General features: G+C 47.4%; 1 protein-coding gene across 2 annotated transcripts in view; it reads left to right on the plus strand.

The window, feature by feature from the left end:
* Positions 1-20,544, plus strand: part of CD40 (CD40 molecule) — a 245,777-nt gene that overhangs the window by 219,503 nt on the left and 5,730 nt on the right. The window contains exons 2-6 of one of the 2 annotated variants that reach the window (XM_015148819.3): positions 15,379-15,509; positions 18,935-19,013; positions 19,349-19,474; positions 19,738-19,884; positions 20,255-20,348. In XM_015148819.3, coding sequence (XP_015004305.2) covers positions 15,459-15,509; positions 18,935-19,013; positions 19,349-19,474; positions 19,738-19,884; positions 20,255-20,348 — 497 coding nt within the window. In that variant the 5' untranslated portion in view covers positions 15,379-15,458. 2 annotated transcript variants of the gene reach the window in all.

Consider the following 20,544-nt stretch of genomic DNA (forward strand, 5'->3'; position numbering starts at 1 on the left):
AGAGAATGTTAAATCTCCCTTATGAGGGTTAGAAGTGGATAACTGGCCAAGTCAGTAGAGACAGAATTTGAAGGATAAGTTTTCCAAATTCGAAACTTAGTGGTGTTAAGTAACCATTTTATCCTTATTCATAGTTTCTGGAAATCAGGGTTTTCAGAGCGGCTTGGTTAGGCAATTTTTCTTCATGTAGTCTTAGGGCCTATCCACGTGGTCTCTCTGCACAGGCTTGTGGAGAGAGGGCTTCCTCACTTCATGGCGGCCTCAGGGCAGTTGTGCTGCTCACATGAAGCTCAGGGCTCTGAAGGAGTGGTTAAGAGAACCAGGCAGGAGCTGTGTTGCCTTCTATGACAGTTTCAAGAGTCACAAAAGCCTGGCCAGATTCAAGGGAAGGGAGCGTAGAACCCCATCTCTCAATGGGAAGAATATCAAAGTCCTACTCTGAGATGTGGTTGTGGCCATTGTGGCCATCACTGGGAAATGCAGTCTGCCACAGTGGAGTCATCTGTTGCCCCCACATTCAGTGCACCAGAGCCTTTCTCTCAAATCTTTCTCGAATCTGTCCACTTCTCTATGTATCCCTGCCCACCAGTAGTCCAAGCCATCATCATCCCTAGCTTGGACACCTTTGACTGCCTCCAAACCAGGGCCCCCGCTTCCACTTTTCTTTCTCTTCAATTTTTTCTCTTCTACAGCTAGAGTGATATTTCTATAAAACAAATTTAATTGTCCTCCCCATTGTTCTTAGAATAATAATAAAGCTGCCTTCAAGGCCCTGCAAGATCTAGATACTTTCTGCCTTCCAGACTTATCTTACCCCACTGTGCCCCTTGCTTTCCAACCTGCAACCCCATCGGTATTCTTTCACGTCCTACATCCACCACGTTCTTTCCACCTCAAAGCCTTTGTACCTCCCATTTCCTCTGCTTAAAATACTTTCCCAGCCCCTTTCCTACCTCTCCCCGCTCCCTCCTCCCTTTCATCTCTTTAACTCCTACTCCTCCTGAAGAATGAGTCTTTGCAGATATAATTAATACAGGGTCATACTGCATAAGGCGGGGGAGCCAATTCAATGCTGGTGCCTTAATAAGAAGAGAGAAATGTAATTGAAATCTTACTCCCCTGCACTCAGAGTAGAGAGGGAGTATGGCATGGTAGCTAGGAGCACAGACTATGGATTCAGACTTCCTGGCTCTAAATCCTGGCTCTACCATTTACTAGCTGTGTGACCTTGGGGACGTACCTAACCTCTCTGTGCCTCAGTTTTTTTCCTTTGTAGAACAAGGATGGTAACAGTAGCCGTCTCAAAGCATTGCTGTGAATGTTGGTGAGTTAACGTAGGTCAAACACTTAGAAAAACGCCTGCCACTTAGTGCTAAATAAGCTTGGCTGGTAGTTGTCATCTTGTTACATGCTCTTACAGAATGGTGCATTTCTCCTTTCTACCATTTGCCCAAACAGACGCCAGATAATGGGATGTGAAGAGATGTTTCCTATTGTCTCCTAATCTATGACTTTAGACCCACAGCTGAGGATAAATGGGTGCTAAATATATTATGAACTTTAACCTGGGGTTCATGAACTTGGATGGAAAAATTTACTCCTTTGTTTTCGTTGACCTCTAACTTAAATTAAGCATTTCTTTTGATCGTGAATGTAGGCAATAAACTACAGTAGTATTAGCAGGGCCTGCTACCTTGTCACCAATAGAAGGCACAGATATTTCTATTTGATATTACACCAGAGTTGCTGCTGCAGATGTCTCAAATTATTGTTTGCACACATCATTACTTTGAAATTATGGAGGTTTTAGGCTTGCCACTAGAGCTTGTTATTTAATCCATTATTAAAGAGGCACATACATGTATATCACATACTTGTCTTAATATTTTGATGACTATATTTCAATATAACTGGTCTTCTTTATAACTCTATCATATTTTACATTTACAAAGATTTTTCTGAGAAGAATCTGTAGGATTCTCCAGATGGCCAGAGGAGTCTACAACACAAAGAAAACTTAAGAATCCTGTTTTAAAGAAAGTAGCCAACAACTTAGGTGAAAAGCTCTTTCAAGGGCATATTAAGAGGTGAGTGCTTTCTTTGAGTCAGCCATTGTGCTGAGGACTTTATATGTATCTTCATTTAATCCTCCCAACCCCCTTAGAAGTAGGTATTATTATTTATTCCCATTTTATAGATGAGAAAATTGAGGGTCAGAAGAGTCGGCATATTACCAAGGTCACAGAGTAGTATGTTAGTGGCAAAGTCTACGCTCTTAATGATTTCAGTGTCCTGCTTCTCGTATAAATCCTTTGAGTCAGCCGGGTGCGGTGTCTCTTGCCTGTAATCCCAGCACTTTGGGAGGCTGAGGTGGGTGGATCACGAGGTCAGAAGTTCGAGATCAGCCTGACCAACATGGTGAAACCCCTTCTCTACTAAAAATACAAAAATCAGCCGAGCATGGTGGTGCGCGCCTGTAATCCCAGCCACTCAGGAGGCTGAGGCAGGAGAATTGATTGAACCCAGGAGGTGGAGGTTGCAGTCAGCTGAGATCCTGCCACTGCACTCCAGCCTGAGTGACAGAGTAAGACTGTCTCAAAAAAAAAAAAAAAATCCTTTGAGTCTTTGCCACTACCCTGCAATGTAAGTACCTCATATGTTCATTTTACAGATGAGGAAACGGAGACTCAAAGAGGTAGAGTCATTTTATTTCTCACTGTTAAGCGATATAGTCAGGATTTAAACCCATTTCTGTGAGACTACTAAACCCATGTGTTCCATTGTTATTACAGATACCTGGGTTAATTACAGGTATCATGGAAATACAGCCTGGGAGAGCTGGTGGTTTATCCGATACCTTTCTATGCCGTCCATCAGGATTAGGTAGTTTGGAAAGAAATTATTACTTTTACTGTTTTTGCTGTGGGGTGACAGAACTGTGCGGGGAACGTCTTTATGGATATGAAATTCACGTCAGCATTTGGAAAACTAAATTAGCCACTATTGTCTAGACTAGGGAGTTAAAAGTAGGAAGCAAGAGATAAAAGAATGCATGGGTAGGAAGTTCTGTGTTGGCTCATGCTGAAATGGAAAGAATCATTATTTTGAAACCATTAATGATGAACTTGGTAAGGATCAAAATAGTCTCGTGACCTGTAAATCTAATGAAATGAAAATGAGGTAATGGTATGTTTTATAACCGTGGAGGATCTGAGAAGCCGGAAATTATCTCAGCGTGAATACTATAAGAGAAGAGGGAACAATGGAAGCCATCTAGAAAAGGATCTTTATTCAGCTTTATTTATAGCAGGTATTTGTCTTGTCTTTCAGTACAGGGATCACAAAGGGGTTTGTTTCACCTTGCTGGGTGTATGAAAATACAGCGGTTGTCACAGTCCCTGCTGCTTCCTTCCATGGAACTTAGCACGTACAAAGGAGGGAAAGGTGGAGGCCTATGATGAGGGGGATGAATAGCTCGGGCTGGGAGGGGAGTCTGAAGGTAGGAGAGACTGGGGAGAAGAAAAGAACTAAGAGAGATTCTTTCCACCATTGCCCAATCCCCTTTCTCTAATTTTTCACTTTTTTTTTTTTTTTTTTTGAGACTGAGTCTCGCTCTGTTGCCCAGGCTGGAGCGCAGTGGCGCAATCTCGGCTCGCTGCAACCTCCACCTCCTGGGTTCACGCCATTCTCCTGCCTCAGCCTCCCGAGTAGCTGGGACTACAGGCACCTGCCACCACGCCCGGCTAATATTTTGTATTTTTAGTAGAGGCCGGGTTTCACCGTGTTAGCCAGGATGGTCTCGATCTCCTGACCTCGTGATATGCCCGCCTCCGCCTCCCAAAGTGCTGAGATTGCAGGCGTGAGCCACCACGTCCGGCCAATTTTTTACTTTTTAAAAATATTTCTTTTAACAGAGATGGGATCTCACTATGTTGTCCTTACTGGTCTCAAACTCCTAGGCTCAAGTGATCCTCCCTCCTTGGCTTCCCAAAGTGCTGGGATTACAGGTGTGAGCCACTGTACCTGGCCCCAACCCTGTTTTTCTAGACCTGAGCTATCTAACATAATAGCTACTAGCTATATGTGGCTCTTTACATTTGATAAAAGTCAATACAATAAGACCCCCACTTTTATGGTGGTACTAGCCACATTCCAGATGTTCAACAGGCATACGTAGCTAGTGGTAGCTACTGTATTGAATGGCATAAATATGCAATGTTTACATCATCACAGAAAATTCTACTGGATAGCACAAATAAATACTCCAATCCACGTAGATGTTTAGGAGTATTTAAAGCCTAGGACAAGGGAAATCCCATGACTGTAACATCCCTGGCCCAAAGGATGACAGAGCGTAGAGTCTTTGAAATGGGGCATAAGGGTCCCAGTTTCCTGGGTGACCTTAGGCTAGCTACTTCTATTCTCTAGAACTCAGTTTCCTAATATTAAAGAGTAATACCATTTTTTATTAGACATTATGTGAGAAAAATCACATGGTTAACTTAGTCCTTATAATAACCATGTGAGCTCTTAGGCTCATTTCGTAAAGAAGAAACTGGAAGTTAAGAATATGCTCAAGGACACACAGTCAGTAGCAGAATCAGATTTTGGGCCAGGCCTATGACTTCAGAAGTTACACTTTTACTCATCGAGAGATGCTGCCTCCTGCTGCTAGTTCCTCATTTGTAGATCAAAGTGCCTTTGTTGTATTCTCCCAGAAACAGAAACTGAGACAAAGATTTGAGTGCAAGTAACAAGTACTTTATTTGAGAGGTGACTCCGGGAAGCACTGATCGGGTAATGGGTAACTGAGACAGAGAGGAGAAGGAAGCCATTACAGGATGGGCAAATGAGCAGGTTACACTGGAGGCAACTGTGGCTTCACCTTGACTGGACAGTGTAGAACACATACCTTTTAGTTATCCCAGCTTAGAGGCAAGGGAGCCTGCGCATTGATCCACCAACTCCTCATCTGTCATTGGTAGAAGGCTGCATTATCTCCAGCACTTCTGGTCTGCCCTCTGAAGGGTTAAAAATGCTCTTGTGGCCAAAAAAAGGCTCTGGGGCAGAAGGTCATAGGTGCTTGAGATAGGGAACAGGAAGAGTGGGAACAGTGAATATGGAAGACCTGAGGGTGGAGTGCCAACAAGGTGCTACATGGGGATTGGATTAAGTCCTCTGTCTGCTTTAACCAATTTGTGACTAGTGGTGCTGGTATTAGGTATTTTTACATCAGAAAACATGAAAGCATAATGACTACAATCTACCGGAGCAGGGGTCCCCAACACCCGGGCTGTGGACTGGTACCCGTCCATGGCCTGTTAGGAACCGGGCGCCCAGCAGGAGGTGAGCACCCGGCTAGTGAGCATTACAGGCTGAGCTCTGCCTCCTGTCAGATCAGCAATTGCATTAGATTTTCATGGAACCGTGAACTCTATTGTGAACCGCACAGGTGAGGGATCTAAGTTGCGTGCTTTTCATGAGAATCTAATGCCTGATGATCTGAGGTGGAACAGTTTTATCCAAAACCAGGAACCATCCTTCCCAACCCCTCTGTCCATGGAAATATTGTCTTCCACAAAACTGGTCCCTGGTGCCAAAAAGGTTGGGGACCGCTGTACCAGAGGATATCTGTAGGGGAGAGCCTGGAGATACAATTAGACATCTGAGCTGATTTTCAACATGGATGACAGAGTAAAGGGTTAATATTCAGGCTGGGATTTTGTCTAGTTCAGTATTATAACCCCAACAAGTGACCTAGTAAGTGCTCAATGCATATTAGTTGAGTGACTACATGATTGAATAAAATTAATATGAAACAGACAATTTAATAGAAAATGGACAAAGGATATATACAGTTAGTTCACAGAGGAGGAGATCCAAATGGTTGGTAAACATTTGATAGGATCCTCAATTTCCCTAATAATTGAGGAAATGTAAATAAATTGCAGCAAAGAGATATCTCTCTTCACCATCAAATGGTCAAATATTAAAATGAATGATAACATTTAGTACTGGGGAGAAGGCAGACTAAAGGTGCCTTCAAGCATATGAATTTCCCAAGGTTTTTGGAAAGTATCTTTAAAATATCTGTTAGCATTTACAATATAAATACCCACAAATTCCTTCTAGAAATCTATTGTATAGACATAAAAGCACAGGTGCTTAACCATATGTGTGAAAACGCTGTTGCAGCCTGCTTTGCAGTAGAGAGAACCTGGATGCAACCTGAATGTACATCAACAGGAAAATGGTTAAATTGGTTGTGACAAGTCCACACCATGGAATCTCACACAGTTATTTTAAAGAAAGAATGTGTATGATCTGTATCTACTAACCTGGAATTATTTCCATGATATATTATTAAGTGACAAAAATGATTGCAAAAAAAGATAGAGATTCCTTTTCTTATTAAATGAACAAATATATTCTTAAATGTGCAGACAGATACCTATCAGGCTATTATGGGGAGAGAGGTGTAAAGATAGATAAAGAAAATAAAATAGATGCCAAGGCAGGAGGATTACTTGAGTCCAGAGGTTTTAGGCTGCAGTGAGTTATGCTAGTGCTAAAGTACTGCAGCCTAGGTGACAGGGTGAGACCCTGTCTCCAATAAAAAAAATAGGAAAAGGAAAGAAAAAATAAAAATCGGAGTTTACAAAGGTGGAAATAATATACATGGTCTAGTGTTATAGGAAAATGTAAAATAGGTAATCTATTTATGCTATCCCTTGGAAAGAAAAATCTGAATGTCCATATAGGCAAGGATTAAAAGGTGGCACATGCAAATGTACAAACAAAAATGCTGATTTGTTTATGAGATGGGACCATGGATTTTTTGGTCTGTAATAAAGCGCCTGTTTCATATTTATCTTGAGTGGGAAAGGCTCGATTACTCACTGGGCTATGGCTGCATGAAAAGATACAGAAGTGTATCTCTTTTTTTTTTTTTTTTTGAGACGGAGTCTCGCTCTGTCGCCCAGGCTGGAGTGCAGTGGCCGGATCTCAGCTCACTGCAAGCTCCGCCTCCCGGGTTCACGCCATTCTCCGGCCTCAGCCTCCCCAGTAGCTGGGACTACAGGCGCCCGCCACCTCGCCCGGCTAGTTTTTTGTATTTCTTAGTAGAGACGGGGTTTCACCGTGTTAGCCAGGATGGTCTCGATCTCCTGACCTCGTGATCCACCCGTCTCGGCCTCCCAAAGTGCTGGGATTACAGGCTTGAGCCATCGCGCCTGGCCAGAAGTGTATCTCTTGATCCTGATTCCCAAAGTGCTTTTTTCTTTTCCCCCACTAATTCACTGGGAAGAAGTTGCCTTCTAATGGGTCTTTCTTCAGGGCCTGGCATTTATAAGGCAATCAGAATTTTGAGGATGTTTTCCCTGCATTATTGGGCCAAGAAACTATCTGCCCTCTCTGGTTCTTACGTCTGGTGTGTGCCCAAATTTAGGGAAAGCAAGGGGAAAGGAGAAAAACATCATCCTGCATAGAGAACAAGTTGTGCTGAGTGTTCTGAGGGAACATTGCAGGGCAGATGGATTGTTCTGGATGTTCAGGATGTGTACCCTTCTTACTTGAGGCGAACGAGGGCAGGGGATTTGACAAGGAAGCCAAGGAGGCACAGAATGTGGGGTGTAAGCCAGGTGTGGCCACTCTGATTCCTTTCCCAAGACTTTGAACCTTGAGGGAGTGATGCTCAAGTTCAGGGGCAGTTAGAAATTGTGTTCATTATCTATTGTTGGGTAAGAGATTGACCTAAAACTTAGTGGCTTGAAACAAGAAAACATCTATTATTTCACAGTTTCTGTGGATCAGGAATCCAGAAGCAGCTTAACTGGGTGGTTCTGATTAGATTGCCATTGGGGTCAAGGTGTCAGCTGGGGCTGAAGTGATATGAGGCTTGACTGCTGCGGGAGGGTCCACTTCCACTTCCACTTCCACTTCCTATGTGGCTGAGGGCTGGAAGTTTTGAATCCTTGCCATATGGACTTCCCCATAGGCTGCCTGAGTGCTGAATGTCCTCATGACATGGCAGACAGCTACTTCCCCAGAGGGCCTGGAGGCCACGAAGGGGGTGGGGGAGAGGGGAGTGGGAAGGAGAGAGAGAGCGAGAGAGAGAGAGAGAGAGAAGAGAGAGAAAGAAGCGAGAGAGAAAGAAGCGAGAGAGAAAGGAGGAGAGAGACAGAAAAAAAGAAGAGAGACAGAAGAAAGAGAGGGAAAGGGAGAGAAGAGAAGGAGAGAGAAAGAAGAGAGAGAGAAAGAGGAGAGAAAGGAGAAGGAGAGAGAGAAGAGAGAAAGAAGAGAGAGAAAGGAGAAGGAGAGAGAGAAGAGAGAAAGAGAAGAGAGAAGAGAGAGAAAGGAAAGAGAGAAAGTAGGAGAGAGAGAGAAGAGAGAAGGAAGACAGAGAAAGGAGAGAGAGAAGAGAAAGAGAAGAGAGAGAGAGAGAAGAGAGAGAAAGGAGAGAGAGACGAGAGAAAAAGAAGAGTGAGAGAGTGCACACATAAGATGGAAGCCTCAGTCCTTTTATTTTTATTTAAATTTTTTTTTTTTTTTTTTTTTGAGACGGAGTCTCGCTGTGTCGCCCAGGCTGGAGTGCAGTGGCCGGATCTCAGCTCACTGCAAGCTCCTCCTCTCGGGTTCACGCCATTCTCCTGCCTCAGCCTCCCGAGTAGCTGGGACTACAGGCACCCGCCACTTCGCCCGGCTAGTTTTTTGTATTTTTTAGTAGAGACAGGGTTTCACCGTGTTAGCCAGGATGGTCTCGAACTCCTGACCTCGTGATCCGCCCGTCTCGGCCTCCCAAAGTGCTGGGATTACAGGCTTGAGCCACCACGCCCGGCCTTAAATTTTTTTTCGTAGAGATGAATTATTGCTATGTTGCCCAGCTGGTCTCGAACTCCCTGCTTTAAGTGACCCTTCCTTCCTTGACCTCCCAAAGTGTTAGAATTACAGGCATGAGCCACTGCACCCGACCTCAGTGGGTTTGTAACCTAATCTTGATGTGATCTACACTCCTGCTGGTTTATGTTGGTCACACAGACCAGGGTACAACAAGGAAGGGGACTACATAAGGGTGTGAAGACCAGGAGGTAGGGATCGTTGAAGGCTGTCTTGGAGGTAGACTGGCACAGAGATGGTTTATAGAACTTTTCTGTGGCAGAGTCTCATCTATTCCCCGCCTCCTGTGGTTTTGCCTGGGTTCCTCCCTTGAGTCTTCCTGTCAGTTCTCTGGGCTGCCCAACACCCTTTCAATAGTGTCCTCTTTTATTTAAGTTCACTTATATGTCTTCTCTTGTTTGCAAGGACAACTCTGATTAGAACAGGTGCTACAAGAGAAGCCAGTGGTGGGGGAGGTGTGTGGGTAGTGGAGGAAACTCATTTTAGATAAGATGGCCAGAGAAGGCCTCTCTGAGACATGAATGGTGAGGAAGAGTCAGCAGATGAAGGGTGGGAGGAGGGGCATTTTAGGCAGAGGGGGCACCAAGCCAAAGCTCTGAGGTGGAAACCGAGGTTGCCAATGGCCAGGTCATGCAGGCTCTTGAGGTCATGGTAAAAACTTGGATCCTCTCCCCTGCAACCAAAGCATCTCTTCTTCCAGACATCAGAGTCTGGGAGGGCTGAGGACCAGGCTCCAGGCCTCCTTGTGTTGGGATCAGAATCAGAGGAGTAAGTGGTTTTAACCAGATAAGGATCAAGACGTTCTCCACTTTGTTCTCCCATCTGTTTTGCTGGCTCTTGGGTTTTCCAAATTTCTGCTTGGGTTCTTTTCTGAGTTTCTTAGTTCCCTTTGATAAATTCCCACCCGATACTGGTGAGCTAAAGGGAAAGCTTTTTGTCCATGGTTAGGCCTGGGAATCCCAGTTAGAGAGCCCTGTCATCTTATGGAGATGGGTTGCTACCCAGGATGGTGTGGGAATGAGCAGGTGGGTCTGAGGGATCCCTTCAGCCTCATTACTCTATAGTTCTGCGTTTATTCAACAAATACCTGTTCAGCATCTGGCAGATGTTCAGACTCTGTGTGGGTGTCAGGTTACAAAGATAAAGGAGACACTGTTCCTCCTCTCCGCAATTCCGGGTTAGAAGTGAGGGATGGCCTGATTCAAAGGCAATTGAGTGCAAATTCCTCGTCCCTTAGGAATCAGCAACATGGCTGACCCACAGCCAAAGCCAACAGGCCCTCTGTACCCTGTATTCTAGGGAGCCAGATAGTTTCCCTCCAGGTTTACTAAACGAGGCAGAACTGGCTCTATACCCACAGCCCCAAATCCCCATTTTCTCTTCCTTGTCCATACAGCAATCTTGGGGAGGGAGGAGGTCCTTGGTTTTATTGAGTAGTCTGGTGTTTATAGCAGAAGGCAATTTCTCCCCTCTCTGTTAAAGGTGGGGTGGCAGAAATTCAAAGGAAGTCCCTTGTGGAGATTGAGAGATGACTGCAAGCATGGGGTTCTGGGATGCTGTTCCCTGGTGGGGGGTAGACTGTGGGCAGTGGACTGTGCCTCTCTGAGCAGGGGAGTGGAGAGGTGAGAAGAGGCGCATTGTGGTGTAGCTGACTGGATGCGTGAGCTTCTCTAGGTCAAGTGGACATTGCAGTAATTGGCCTGGCTGGAGCACTTTTCTGGTGGCCTACTCAAACAGGTTGACTGCTGGGCAAGAGGGTCAGGACAGTGGCAGGCCCCAGGTGGTGGGGTGAGGTAGGAGAGGTCAAACCTGGGCTGGATGACCCTGTCAGAACTGTGTAGTGGAGAAGCCACTGAGGAACTTACTCATTTGCCCATGAGAAACCATATATGGACACAGGGTCGGGGTTGGGGTGGTAGGGTATGTCTCCTAATCAGACCATCCCCCCACCTCCACCAAGTCCTTTTCCTCCTAGCAGGCAGAGTCCTGGCTCAAGTCAACTCTTGAATGAGTAAAAGAGAAGATAAAATAAGATTTAAATTGAGTTTGAGAATAAAGCTCTAAAGGATGGAGGTTTAACAACAGAAAGTGATCCAAAGTAATGCAGTCTGCCCAAAATGTCATTAAGGGATGGAAAACGGAGATTCAACACAGCATGACTGAAGGCAGAGATTAGGGGAGAAAATCTTCATTATTATGCCCCACGGAGTTGAATTGCCTCAATACACTGGCTCCACAAGTAAACAGAATAATTGAAATACAGCGTGGTCGGGCTAGAGTCTTGCTTGGGTAAAGCTGCCCCAGGTTCTGAGAGAGCACAGGGGGATAGGCTGGTTGTTAGAGAGAGATTTCCAGAGGAGGGTCGCCTGAGATGGACCTTGAAGGGTGAGAAAGAGTTGGCCAGGTGAAAGGAGAGTGGCAGTGGGAAGGGAGCTCTCCAGGCAGAGATGACAGCATGGGACATCAAGGGAGTGGGGCTGGAGCATGAAGGGGAAGACAGGAAGGATGCTTAGAGATGTAGACCAGGAGGCCCATGGCCTTGCAGCTCTGCAAGTTTAAAGAGTGAGGGCCCTGGAGAGCCACTTTAAACCTTGGAGCAACACAATTGGATCTGCATATTGGACAGAACACTCTGGATGCCAGATTCTGGCAGCGCTGTGGACACTGGACCTCTAGGCGTGCTCCTCACCCATTCACCTGGCCCTGTGAACCCACCTCCCTACAAAGGCCATTTCATCTCTGTGTTTCCAAAAGCCTGGCTCCCTACTCTTTTGAATGTCCTTTGCTCCATTCCTATTGCTGAACCCTTCATTGTTCCCTTTTTGATTGGCCTCCAAATATTGCCGCTTTCCCTTAAATCATCTTCTTGCTTTCCTCCTCCAGCACACCCTTCTCAGCTCAGCAAGATTCTAGGCCTTCTCTGGGCCTGTGCCCACCAGCACATGCCTCCTCAGGATATGTATGTACTAAAATATCTTTCCTTTGTCTTATCTGGTCTTCGCCCCATGGGGCAACCCGAAGGCTAACATTTATTCCTTCACACATTAATTTAAGCTGCTTTAATTGCTGCTATGATATGTTTTATATAATATAATTAATGTTTTAATTCTGTGTACTTACTTCCCCAGGCAGTTTTGTGAAAGGCCCAATTTTGGAATCAAGCAAATAAAGAATAAGTAATGGCTGAAATCATTATAGTAACGCCCCTCTCCCAAAGGATTTAAAACCGTACTTGTTTTTTTCAAAGTGTGTTAAAAAGGGAAAATATATTTTAATCTTCTCTTTATCCTGGGCATGTTTGGGTGGCTTTAATGAAGTTCCCTGGACCCTGATTTCAAGAGTTTCTGGCCTTTTGGTATCCGACCACCATCCTCAAGAGGCCACTGCAGCTTGAGGTCTGTGTTGAGATTACCAGCTTTGCACCCCCTGCCACCAACTCTTTTTCATGATGGAGGCTGTACTTAGGATGAGAAGTTGCTGAATCCACTCATTTATTTATTCATTCATTTGACACCCGTATGTTGGTGTCCTATTATGTACCTAGGACTGGGAAAGATCCAGTCCTGTCCTCAGGGAGCTCACAGTCAAATGGGACCAGGCAGAAGGAGTTATGGTCTGGCATGCTAAATGCTGTGGCAACATGGGGGAGGAGGTGGGGTGGGGTAGAATACCTACCTCTGTCTCAGGGAGTTGGGGAAGGTTTAAGAGGAGGTGACGTTTAAACTTAAGAAAGGAGAAGAAAAGGAAGGAACATCAAGATCAATGAGACAAACTGTAAGGAAAAAAGATTGTGTGTCTGGGAAGTGGGGAGAGGCTGAAGCCAGTGTGCATGGGAGGACATGGCAGGAAGTTAGTATAGAAAGAGAGGTTGGGGCTGAGTGGGGAAGGGTGTGCTCTGCCAGGATGAGGAGTTTGGATCATCCTGAGGGTGTAGGGAAACCCAAAGAGGTTTTTATGCAAGAAAGTGTCCCAGTCGATCAGATCTGGAGTTTATCAAGAGAATTGCAGCAGTGTAAAGAGTTGCCTGGCACATAGTAGATGCTCAATACGTCCTGTGGAATGAGGGAGGCTGTTGGGACAGTCCAGATGAAAGATGGCGGCCTTTGAATTAGGACAGTGGCAGAGGTGACAGAAAATAGGGGATGGATCCTAGAGGCAGAATCCACAAGATGCAAATGTGCCCTTAACAGCAGAAGCCACAAGAATGGGATTAGAAGCATTCTCCCCTTCCATCTTCCCTGATCTGTGTGGTCTGACCTCTTGGCCTGTTCCAGAAATTGAGAGCTTGGAGGGTCATCATCCCAACCGTTGTCTAGTTCAAGCTCCTAAGTTTTCCTTGTAGAAAAATTCAGGCCTAAGGGAACACAGTCCTTCAGAGGCAGAGCCTCCACCAGAACCCAGGTGTTCCATGCTGCAAAGCAGAGTGTTAACACTGGTTCAAGAACATCTTGAGGGCCGGGCGTGGTGGCTCATACCTGTAATCTCAGCACTTTGGCAGGCCAAGGCACGCGGATCACCTGAGGTCAGGAGTTCGAGACCAGCCTGGCCAACATGGAGAAACCCCGTCTCTACTAAAAATACAAAAATTAGCTAGGCATGGTGGCGCCTGCCTGTAATCCTAGCTACTCAGGAGGTTGAGGCAGGAGAATCGGTTGAACCCAGGAGGCAGAGGTTGTAGTGAGCCAAGATCACGCCACTGCACTCCAGCCTGGGCAACACAGCGAGACTCCATCAAAACAAACAAAGAAACAAAAAACACCTAAAAACAAAACAAAACAAAAAAAAGAACATCTTCAGAGGTCATGAACCCAGGAAATGTAGGCACAAGTGTGTGTGTTTCTGCAAAATGAGAGGGTCCCAAGTGTCCTAACATTCTTAAAGTGTTTTATAATGCCACAAAAGGCTGGCCCACTCTTTTTTTTTTTTTTTTTTTTTGAGACGGAGTCTCGCTCTGTCACCCAGGCTGGAGTGCAGTGGCCGGATGTCAGCTCACTGCAAGCTCCGCCTCCCGGGTTCACGCCATTCTCCTGCCTCAGCCTCCCGAGTAGCTGGGACTATAGGCGCCTGCCACCTCGCCCGGCTAGTTTTTTGTATTTTTTAGTAGAGACGGGGTTTCACCGTGTTAGCCAGAATGGTCTCGATCTCCTGACCTCGTGATCCGCCCGTCTCGGCCTCCCAAAGTGCTGGGATTACAGGCGTGAGCCACCGCGCCCGGCCTTTTTTTTTTTTTTTGAGATGGGGTTTTGCACTGTCGCCCAGGCTGAAGTGCAGTGCTGCAATTATTGCAATCATGGCTCACTGCAACCTTGACCTCCTGGCCTCAAGCGATCCTCCTGCCTCAGCCTCCTGAGTAGCTGGGACTACAGGTGTTTGCCACCATGCCTGGCTAACTTTTAAAACTTTTTTTTTTTTTTTTTTGTAGAGATGGGGGTCTTGCCATGTTGCCGAGGTGGTCTTGAACTGGCCTCAAACAATCTCCCTTTTTGGCCTTCCAAAGTGTTCGATTATAGGCGTAAACCACGGCTCCTGGCCCCCACCTTTTTTTCTTTTTCTTTTTCTTTTTCTTTTTCCGAGATGGAGTCTTGCTCTGCCTTCCAGACTGGAGCGCAGTGGCACGATCTCGGCTCATTGCAATCTCTGCCTCCCCGGTTCAAGCGATTCTCCTGTCTCAGCCTCCCGAGTAGCTGGGATTACAGGCGAACGCCACTACATCCGGTTAATTTTTGTATTTTTAGTAGAGATGGGGTTTCACTATTTTGGCCAGGTTGATCTCGAATTCCTGACCTCAAGTGATCTGCCCACCTCGGCCTCCTAAAGTGCTGGATTACGGGCGTGAGCCACCGCGCCCGGTCCTTACTCTTAATAAATGCTTGTCTCCATGTGCTGGGTGGGAGGTGGGATGGAATGGAATGAGGTGAGGACGCACGGATGCATGGATGGATGCATGGGAAGTTGAGACGACGCGCCCACACGAGGGAATTTCCTTTGAAGGAGTGAAATTATGAGTTGGGAAACTCTTTTCCTTGAAACTCCTCCCCATACCCCAGCTGTGGCCTTCCCGTTTTCTGCGTGGTAGTGTCGGGGGAACTTCCTCAGGTCTCTCCGCAGTGGAGACCCTTTCGGTTTTGCGAGGATACCTAGAGGCAGCGGAGAGGGGGGCAGGGAGGGGAAAACCGTGAGGGTCCCTGTGGCGGGCCCCAGCACGCATGGGATCTCTCTCCGCTCCCTGGAAGCAGGCTAGCTCCTGGCCTGCCTCGGCTTGGCCTTTGTGGGAGGGACCTGGGGGCAAAGAAGAAGGGCTGTCTCTGGGACCATGCCTCCTCCCCTAAGGAGGAGGACGCAAGACGCGTCCCTAAACTCCCGGGGGGAATTAGACTTTTGGGAATGTTCTGGGGAAATCCCTGCGCGGTGAATTGCTGGGGGCTCCGCCCCCCGATAGGTGGACCGCGATTGGTCTTTGAAGACCCCGCCTCTTTCCTGGGCGGGCCCAAGGCAGGGGCAGGGGAGTCGGCAGAGGCCTCGCTCGGGCCCCCAGTGGTCCTGCCGTCTGGTCTCAGCTCGCCATGGTTCGTCTGCCTCTGCAGTGCGTCCTCTGGGGCTGCTTGCTGACCGCTGTGAGTTGTTTTTGCCCCCACCCGACGGGATTTGGGAGTGGGGAATGAGAAGGAAGGGGAAGCAAAACTTCGGGGGAGAGACCTTCCTGGCTGATTTTTGTGGGGGCAGGAGGGTGGGTGGGAGCTGGGCAAGGTGCCCCCGCTCCAGGCTGAATGGGGTGGGCTGCCTCTCTCTTCTCCCGGGCTGGGGTCCCGGGTGGCCTACAGGGGTCGCACAGGGAAGGCACCGGCTGCACAAGCGTGCCTAGACGGCGTGGATGGGTTTAGGGAGTCTCAGAGGCTGGCCACACAGAGACTGGTAGGGGGTTCAGAGGGCGGGAAGTGAGGCGGACCAAGGGAAGGGGCGGGTCTGGCCCGTTTCCTGTCCCCTTCTTATTGTGGACAGATGCCAGCCTCTGTAAGTGATTATCATCTCCTTGCCAGCTGGGGCTGCCTTCTTCCAGGGCATCTTGTGGGAAAAGAGATGGGTGCAGAGACCCAGGTACTTTTTTGAGACGACAAGGAGCTTTTAACATCGCCCCCCGCCCTGAACCCTATCTTGGGTGTTCCAACCTAGAAGGAATCCCCAGGGCTGTGCCTTTTTCTCCTGAATTTAAGATGACATAAATTCAGGGGACCCCTGGGGGAGATGAACAGTTTATGGGACCCAATAAAGGGTTAGGAGACCAGGGTTCTGGTTGGCTTTGACCAGGGCTGGTGGTCAGAGGGCTGGAGAAACCAGGGGTTTCTCCAGGCATCAGAAGGGCTCAGAGCCAACCAAGCATATCTCCGGGATTTTCAGAAGCCTACACTTGACTTACTTTTTGTTTAAATGTATTTTTGTAGTTCCTCATTCTGGAGGCTGGGAATCCCCCAAGTACCTGACTCCCTCATCCCAGCCCCTCTGGCCTCCCCCTACTTTTGAGGGCTGTAGATTCCGGCATGAAGCCTGGGCAGGAATGATCCATGGTGTGGGGGGTTGGCAGCAAGGGAAGAGAGGGAGTGGGGAGGCTGCTTTGGTCCCACAGCTTTCACTTTCACCTGAAGCAATGGCTCTTAGGGAGCAGGGAGGCAGGGGGAGGGCGGAGCTGGAAAAGAGGTAAAGGGGGGCCCTTGTGGTAGGAGTGGAGGAAAAGCCAGAGGAGGTGGGGTGAAGGGTGTGACCCAGGCTTCTCAAGAGCGGAGTCTGCCCTCATAACTCCCAACTTTGGCTCCAGGTAGAGGTTGGGCTGTGACAATGTCAGAAGCTATCTATTGAGGGCTTCTTGTGTGTCAGGCTCTAAGCCAAACACTGCCTGTTTTCTTTGTCTGATTTCCCACAACTCCCCCATTATACAGACTGGCAAACTGAGGCTCAGAAAGGGGGATTGTCTCGCCAAAGGTCTCATAGCTAGCTAATGGAAGAACCTGGGTGTGAATCTACATCTGCATGATTCCTGAGCCTGCCTCTCAGATAGTGAGAGTCTTCAAGCTCTGGTCCTGAGCTCTTTTGTGGCAGAAGGACCAGAACTACGGGGAGTGAGAACTGGGGATTGACAGGCTTTTAGAGGAGGGCTTTATTTCTCATGTGTTTGAAGATGGTATCAAGGACTTTCCTATCTTTGGGAGTGTGGGAGCTCCACGTTCACAGGATGGTGTCTTGCGATGAGCTGGTGGGGGGCAGTGGCTTTTTCTATTTCCTTTCCCATTTTGGGTAAGACACATTTCTGTAAGTAATTTGCTGAGATACCCAGGTTGAATGAGAGCCACCAGTTAGGTAGGATTCTGAACAGCCAGCCAGGTAGCCGGGGTGCTGGCCATATATCATGCAAGCAGATACAAATGAATGATGATTAAAATTGCTGTTTAATGAGCACCTACTATGTTCCCGACACTGTGCCAGGCCATATACATGTATTCTTTCTTATCTTCACAGTCCAACCTGCAGGGCAGACATTATTACTCCCATTTTAGAGACAGGGAAACTGAGGCTAAGAGAAGCAAAATAACAAAGTGTTACAAAGTCAAAGTCAGGACTGGAGTCTAAAGCTGTCTGACTCTCAAACTTGTGTTCTTTTCCCTGGCTGTTCCCAAAGTGTGGGACGATTTTAAGGAGCACATGGACATATAATTAAACATATACTCACTTTACAGTTCTTTTAAAAATCTTTCTCATTTTTTCAAAGAGGAAGTCTCTGGAGCTAGAATAGAGTTAATGCCTCTCAAAGCCTTGCTAATCCTCCTTTTAAAACAAAAATCAAGAGCAGGCCTGGGGTGGAGGGCCTTCAGCAAGCAAAGCAACCAGCTGGGGTTTAATAACCTTGTTTTGCTTCCTCATAATTTATTTTTAGGGTTACCTTTTATTTATGAGAAGTGATACTGGTTCTTGTCTCTTGGCGATGATGTAAGGTTTACATTTAAGGTAAATGTACTGGCCAGGCATGGTAGCTCACGCCTGTAATCCCAGCATTTTGGGAGGCCAAGGCAGTCAGATCACTTGAGGTCAGGAGTTTGAGATTAGCCTGGTCAACCTGGTGAAACCGCATCACTACTAAAAATACACAAATTAGCCAGGCATATTGGTGCACACCTGTAATCCCGCTACTCAGGAGGCTTAGACTGGAGAATTGCTTGAATCCGGGAGGTAGAGGTTGCAGTGCGCTGAGATGGTGCCATTGCACTCCAGCCTGGGTGATGGAGCGAGACCCTGTCTGAAAAAATAAAAGAAAATAAAAGTATTGAAATTAACAAGAAGTAATTAATAGCATGGGTGGTACCTGGATGTAGTAAAATGGTGAAGATGAAACACAAATTGATGGAGAGAGGGAGCATTGAGACTTGAGTTCTCATTTGGACTCTGTCACTGTGAAACTCTGGGCAAGTGACCCTCCTCTTTGGTGCTCAGTCTCAACTATCTGTAAAATGAAAGAGTGTGAGTTTACCCTTCCAGCTTTACATTCTAGCATTTTATGAGGGAAGGGCTAGATGAACAGATGATGAGGAGTTGAAGGAAGAAAACATGATGGGTCTTGGAAAGGAGCAGGAAGGGAAGCAGAAGAATAGGAGGAAGAGGCCAAGTGCTAAACATAGCCCCAAACAGCACTAGGGCCAGCTGAAGTCAGCTAGCTTCAGGACTCCAGGGGAGCTGCTGGAGTCCCCATATCCAATGGGATCTTTGGGAAGAGGAATGACTCAGGCATCAAGCCCAAAGGAATTCTGTTCAGTTCAGAGAATGTGTGAGTTTCCAGTACCACTGCTTTGTAAAATATCAAAATGATTCTCTGGGTGCGATTATAATCAGGCAATTTACTTGAAAACAAACATTCCAAATATCATGCAGATTCCACTTTCTGTTTTGACTTGCACTTCAGTTTGCAGCCTCTGTCCTGGATGACTTTTACCTTTCTGCTGAAGAGGCTACAGCGGAGATTTCAAGATCCCTTCAAATTGCACCATTCTGTTTTTAGGTCTATCCAGAACCACCCACTGCATGCAGAGAAAAACAGTACCTAATAAACAGTCAGTGCTGTTCTTTGTGCCAGCCAGGTGAGATGCCAACCCTCTAGCCCCATCATGGAGCCCCCCTTTGCTTTGGTGGCAGACGCAGACCCCATGTGTTAACTGTAAACTCAAATCTGAAACAACCCACTTCCCAGTCCTGCTTCACTGTCAGAATGTTCTGGGTTCCCTCTCTACCAGGTAAGCCTCTGCCTACCCTGAACTAGGGATCCCAGCTCCTCCATCTTCCTTGCCTGACTATGAAGGGTCCAAGACTTTCATCTTTGAATCCCCTACCCTAAAGCCTGGCCTGATCATTGTGTGGTTAGTGTCTGACTCATGGAGTTGGCCAGAGCCCTCCCTCATTTCCTGATGTTTTCCAGGACAGAAACTGGTGAGTGACTGCACAGAGTTCACCGAAACAGAATGCCTTCCTTGCGGTGAAAGCGAATTCCTAGACACCTGGAATAGAGAGACACGCTGCCACCAGCACAAATACTGCGACCCCAGTGCGTGGGCTGTTGGGAAAGGGACGCTTGGGAGCCGGGTTGATATTGCAGCTGATATTCCCAACAATGCAGCCATTCTAATTTTATGTAGCCAGGGTTTGTTCTGATTGGTTGGAGTCCGGCTTGTACTGGTCATTAAATGATTTGATTGCCATCTCTACTTGGAAGAGGGTCTGAGGAAGAAAGAGCAGGCAATGTGGGGAGTGAGGCTCAGACTATGGTCCAGTGGGGTGTTCCCATCCTTCCTGCCCTTCTCTTCTCAGACCTAGGGCTTCGGGTCCAGCAGAAGGGCACCTCAGAAACAGACACCATCTGCACCTGTGAAGAAGGCCTGCACTGTACGAGTGAGTCCTGTGAGAGCTGTGTCCCGCACCGCTCATGCTTGCCTGGCTTTGGGGTCAAGCAGATTGGTAAGTGGCTCATCTGGGAATCAGTTTTGGAGGTGGGACAGAGGAGCTTAGGGCCCAGGGTGAGGGGCTGGGCAGTGGGCACTTAGCTCCAGAGGCAGAGGAAGCGGAGGCTCCAACCTATGTCGGCATCCCCACTGGAGTGAGCTGCAGATGGGACCTTGTTCATTCTTCCTCCTGCCATGGGCATCTGCCTTTGAAGGGCAATGGGAGAAATCCTCCTGGGGATTGCAGCTGTTGGGGGCAGCACCACATCAGGGGAAGAGTGTTCAAGGCAGGAGCTCTTCCCGTCCTGCCTGGCCACTGGCTCCCTTGTGAGCTTGACAGGTGGTCCACTGTGATGGTTAATGTCCCCCTCCCCACCCACTCCCAGCTACAGGGGTTTCTGATACCATCTGTGAGCCCTGCCCGGTCGGCTTCTTCTCCAATGTGTCATCTGCTTTTGAAAAGTGTCGCCCTTGGACAAGGTATAAGCACTCATCGCTTGTGTTTCCTGCTCTAAGAGTGGCATGGAGCTGCCTCCATTCTCCAGCCACCTGTCCTGTCCCCGCTCCCAGAGGTCCACACGTACTCATGCACTTGTGAAGCATCTGCAGAGTGGCCTCATGGCCAACCAGATGGGCACGTTTCCACATTTTTCTTGCCTGCTCTCTCTTTGAGGTA

Source organism: Macaca mulatta, chromosome 10, assembly GCF_049350105.2.
Source record: "Macaca mulatta isolate MMU2019108-1 chromosome 10, T2T-MMU8v2.0, whole genome shotgun sequence".
NCBI lineage: Eukaryota > Metazoa > Chordata > Mammalia > Primates > Cercopithecidae > Macaca > Macaca mulatta.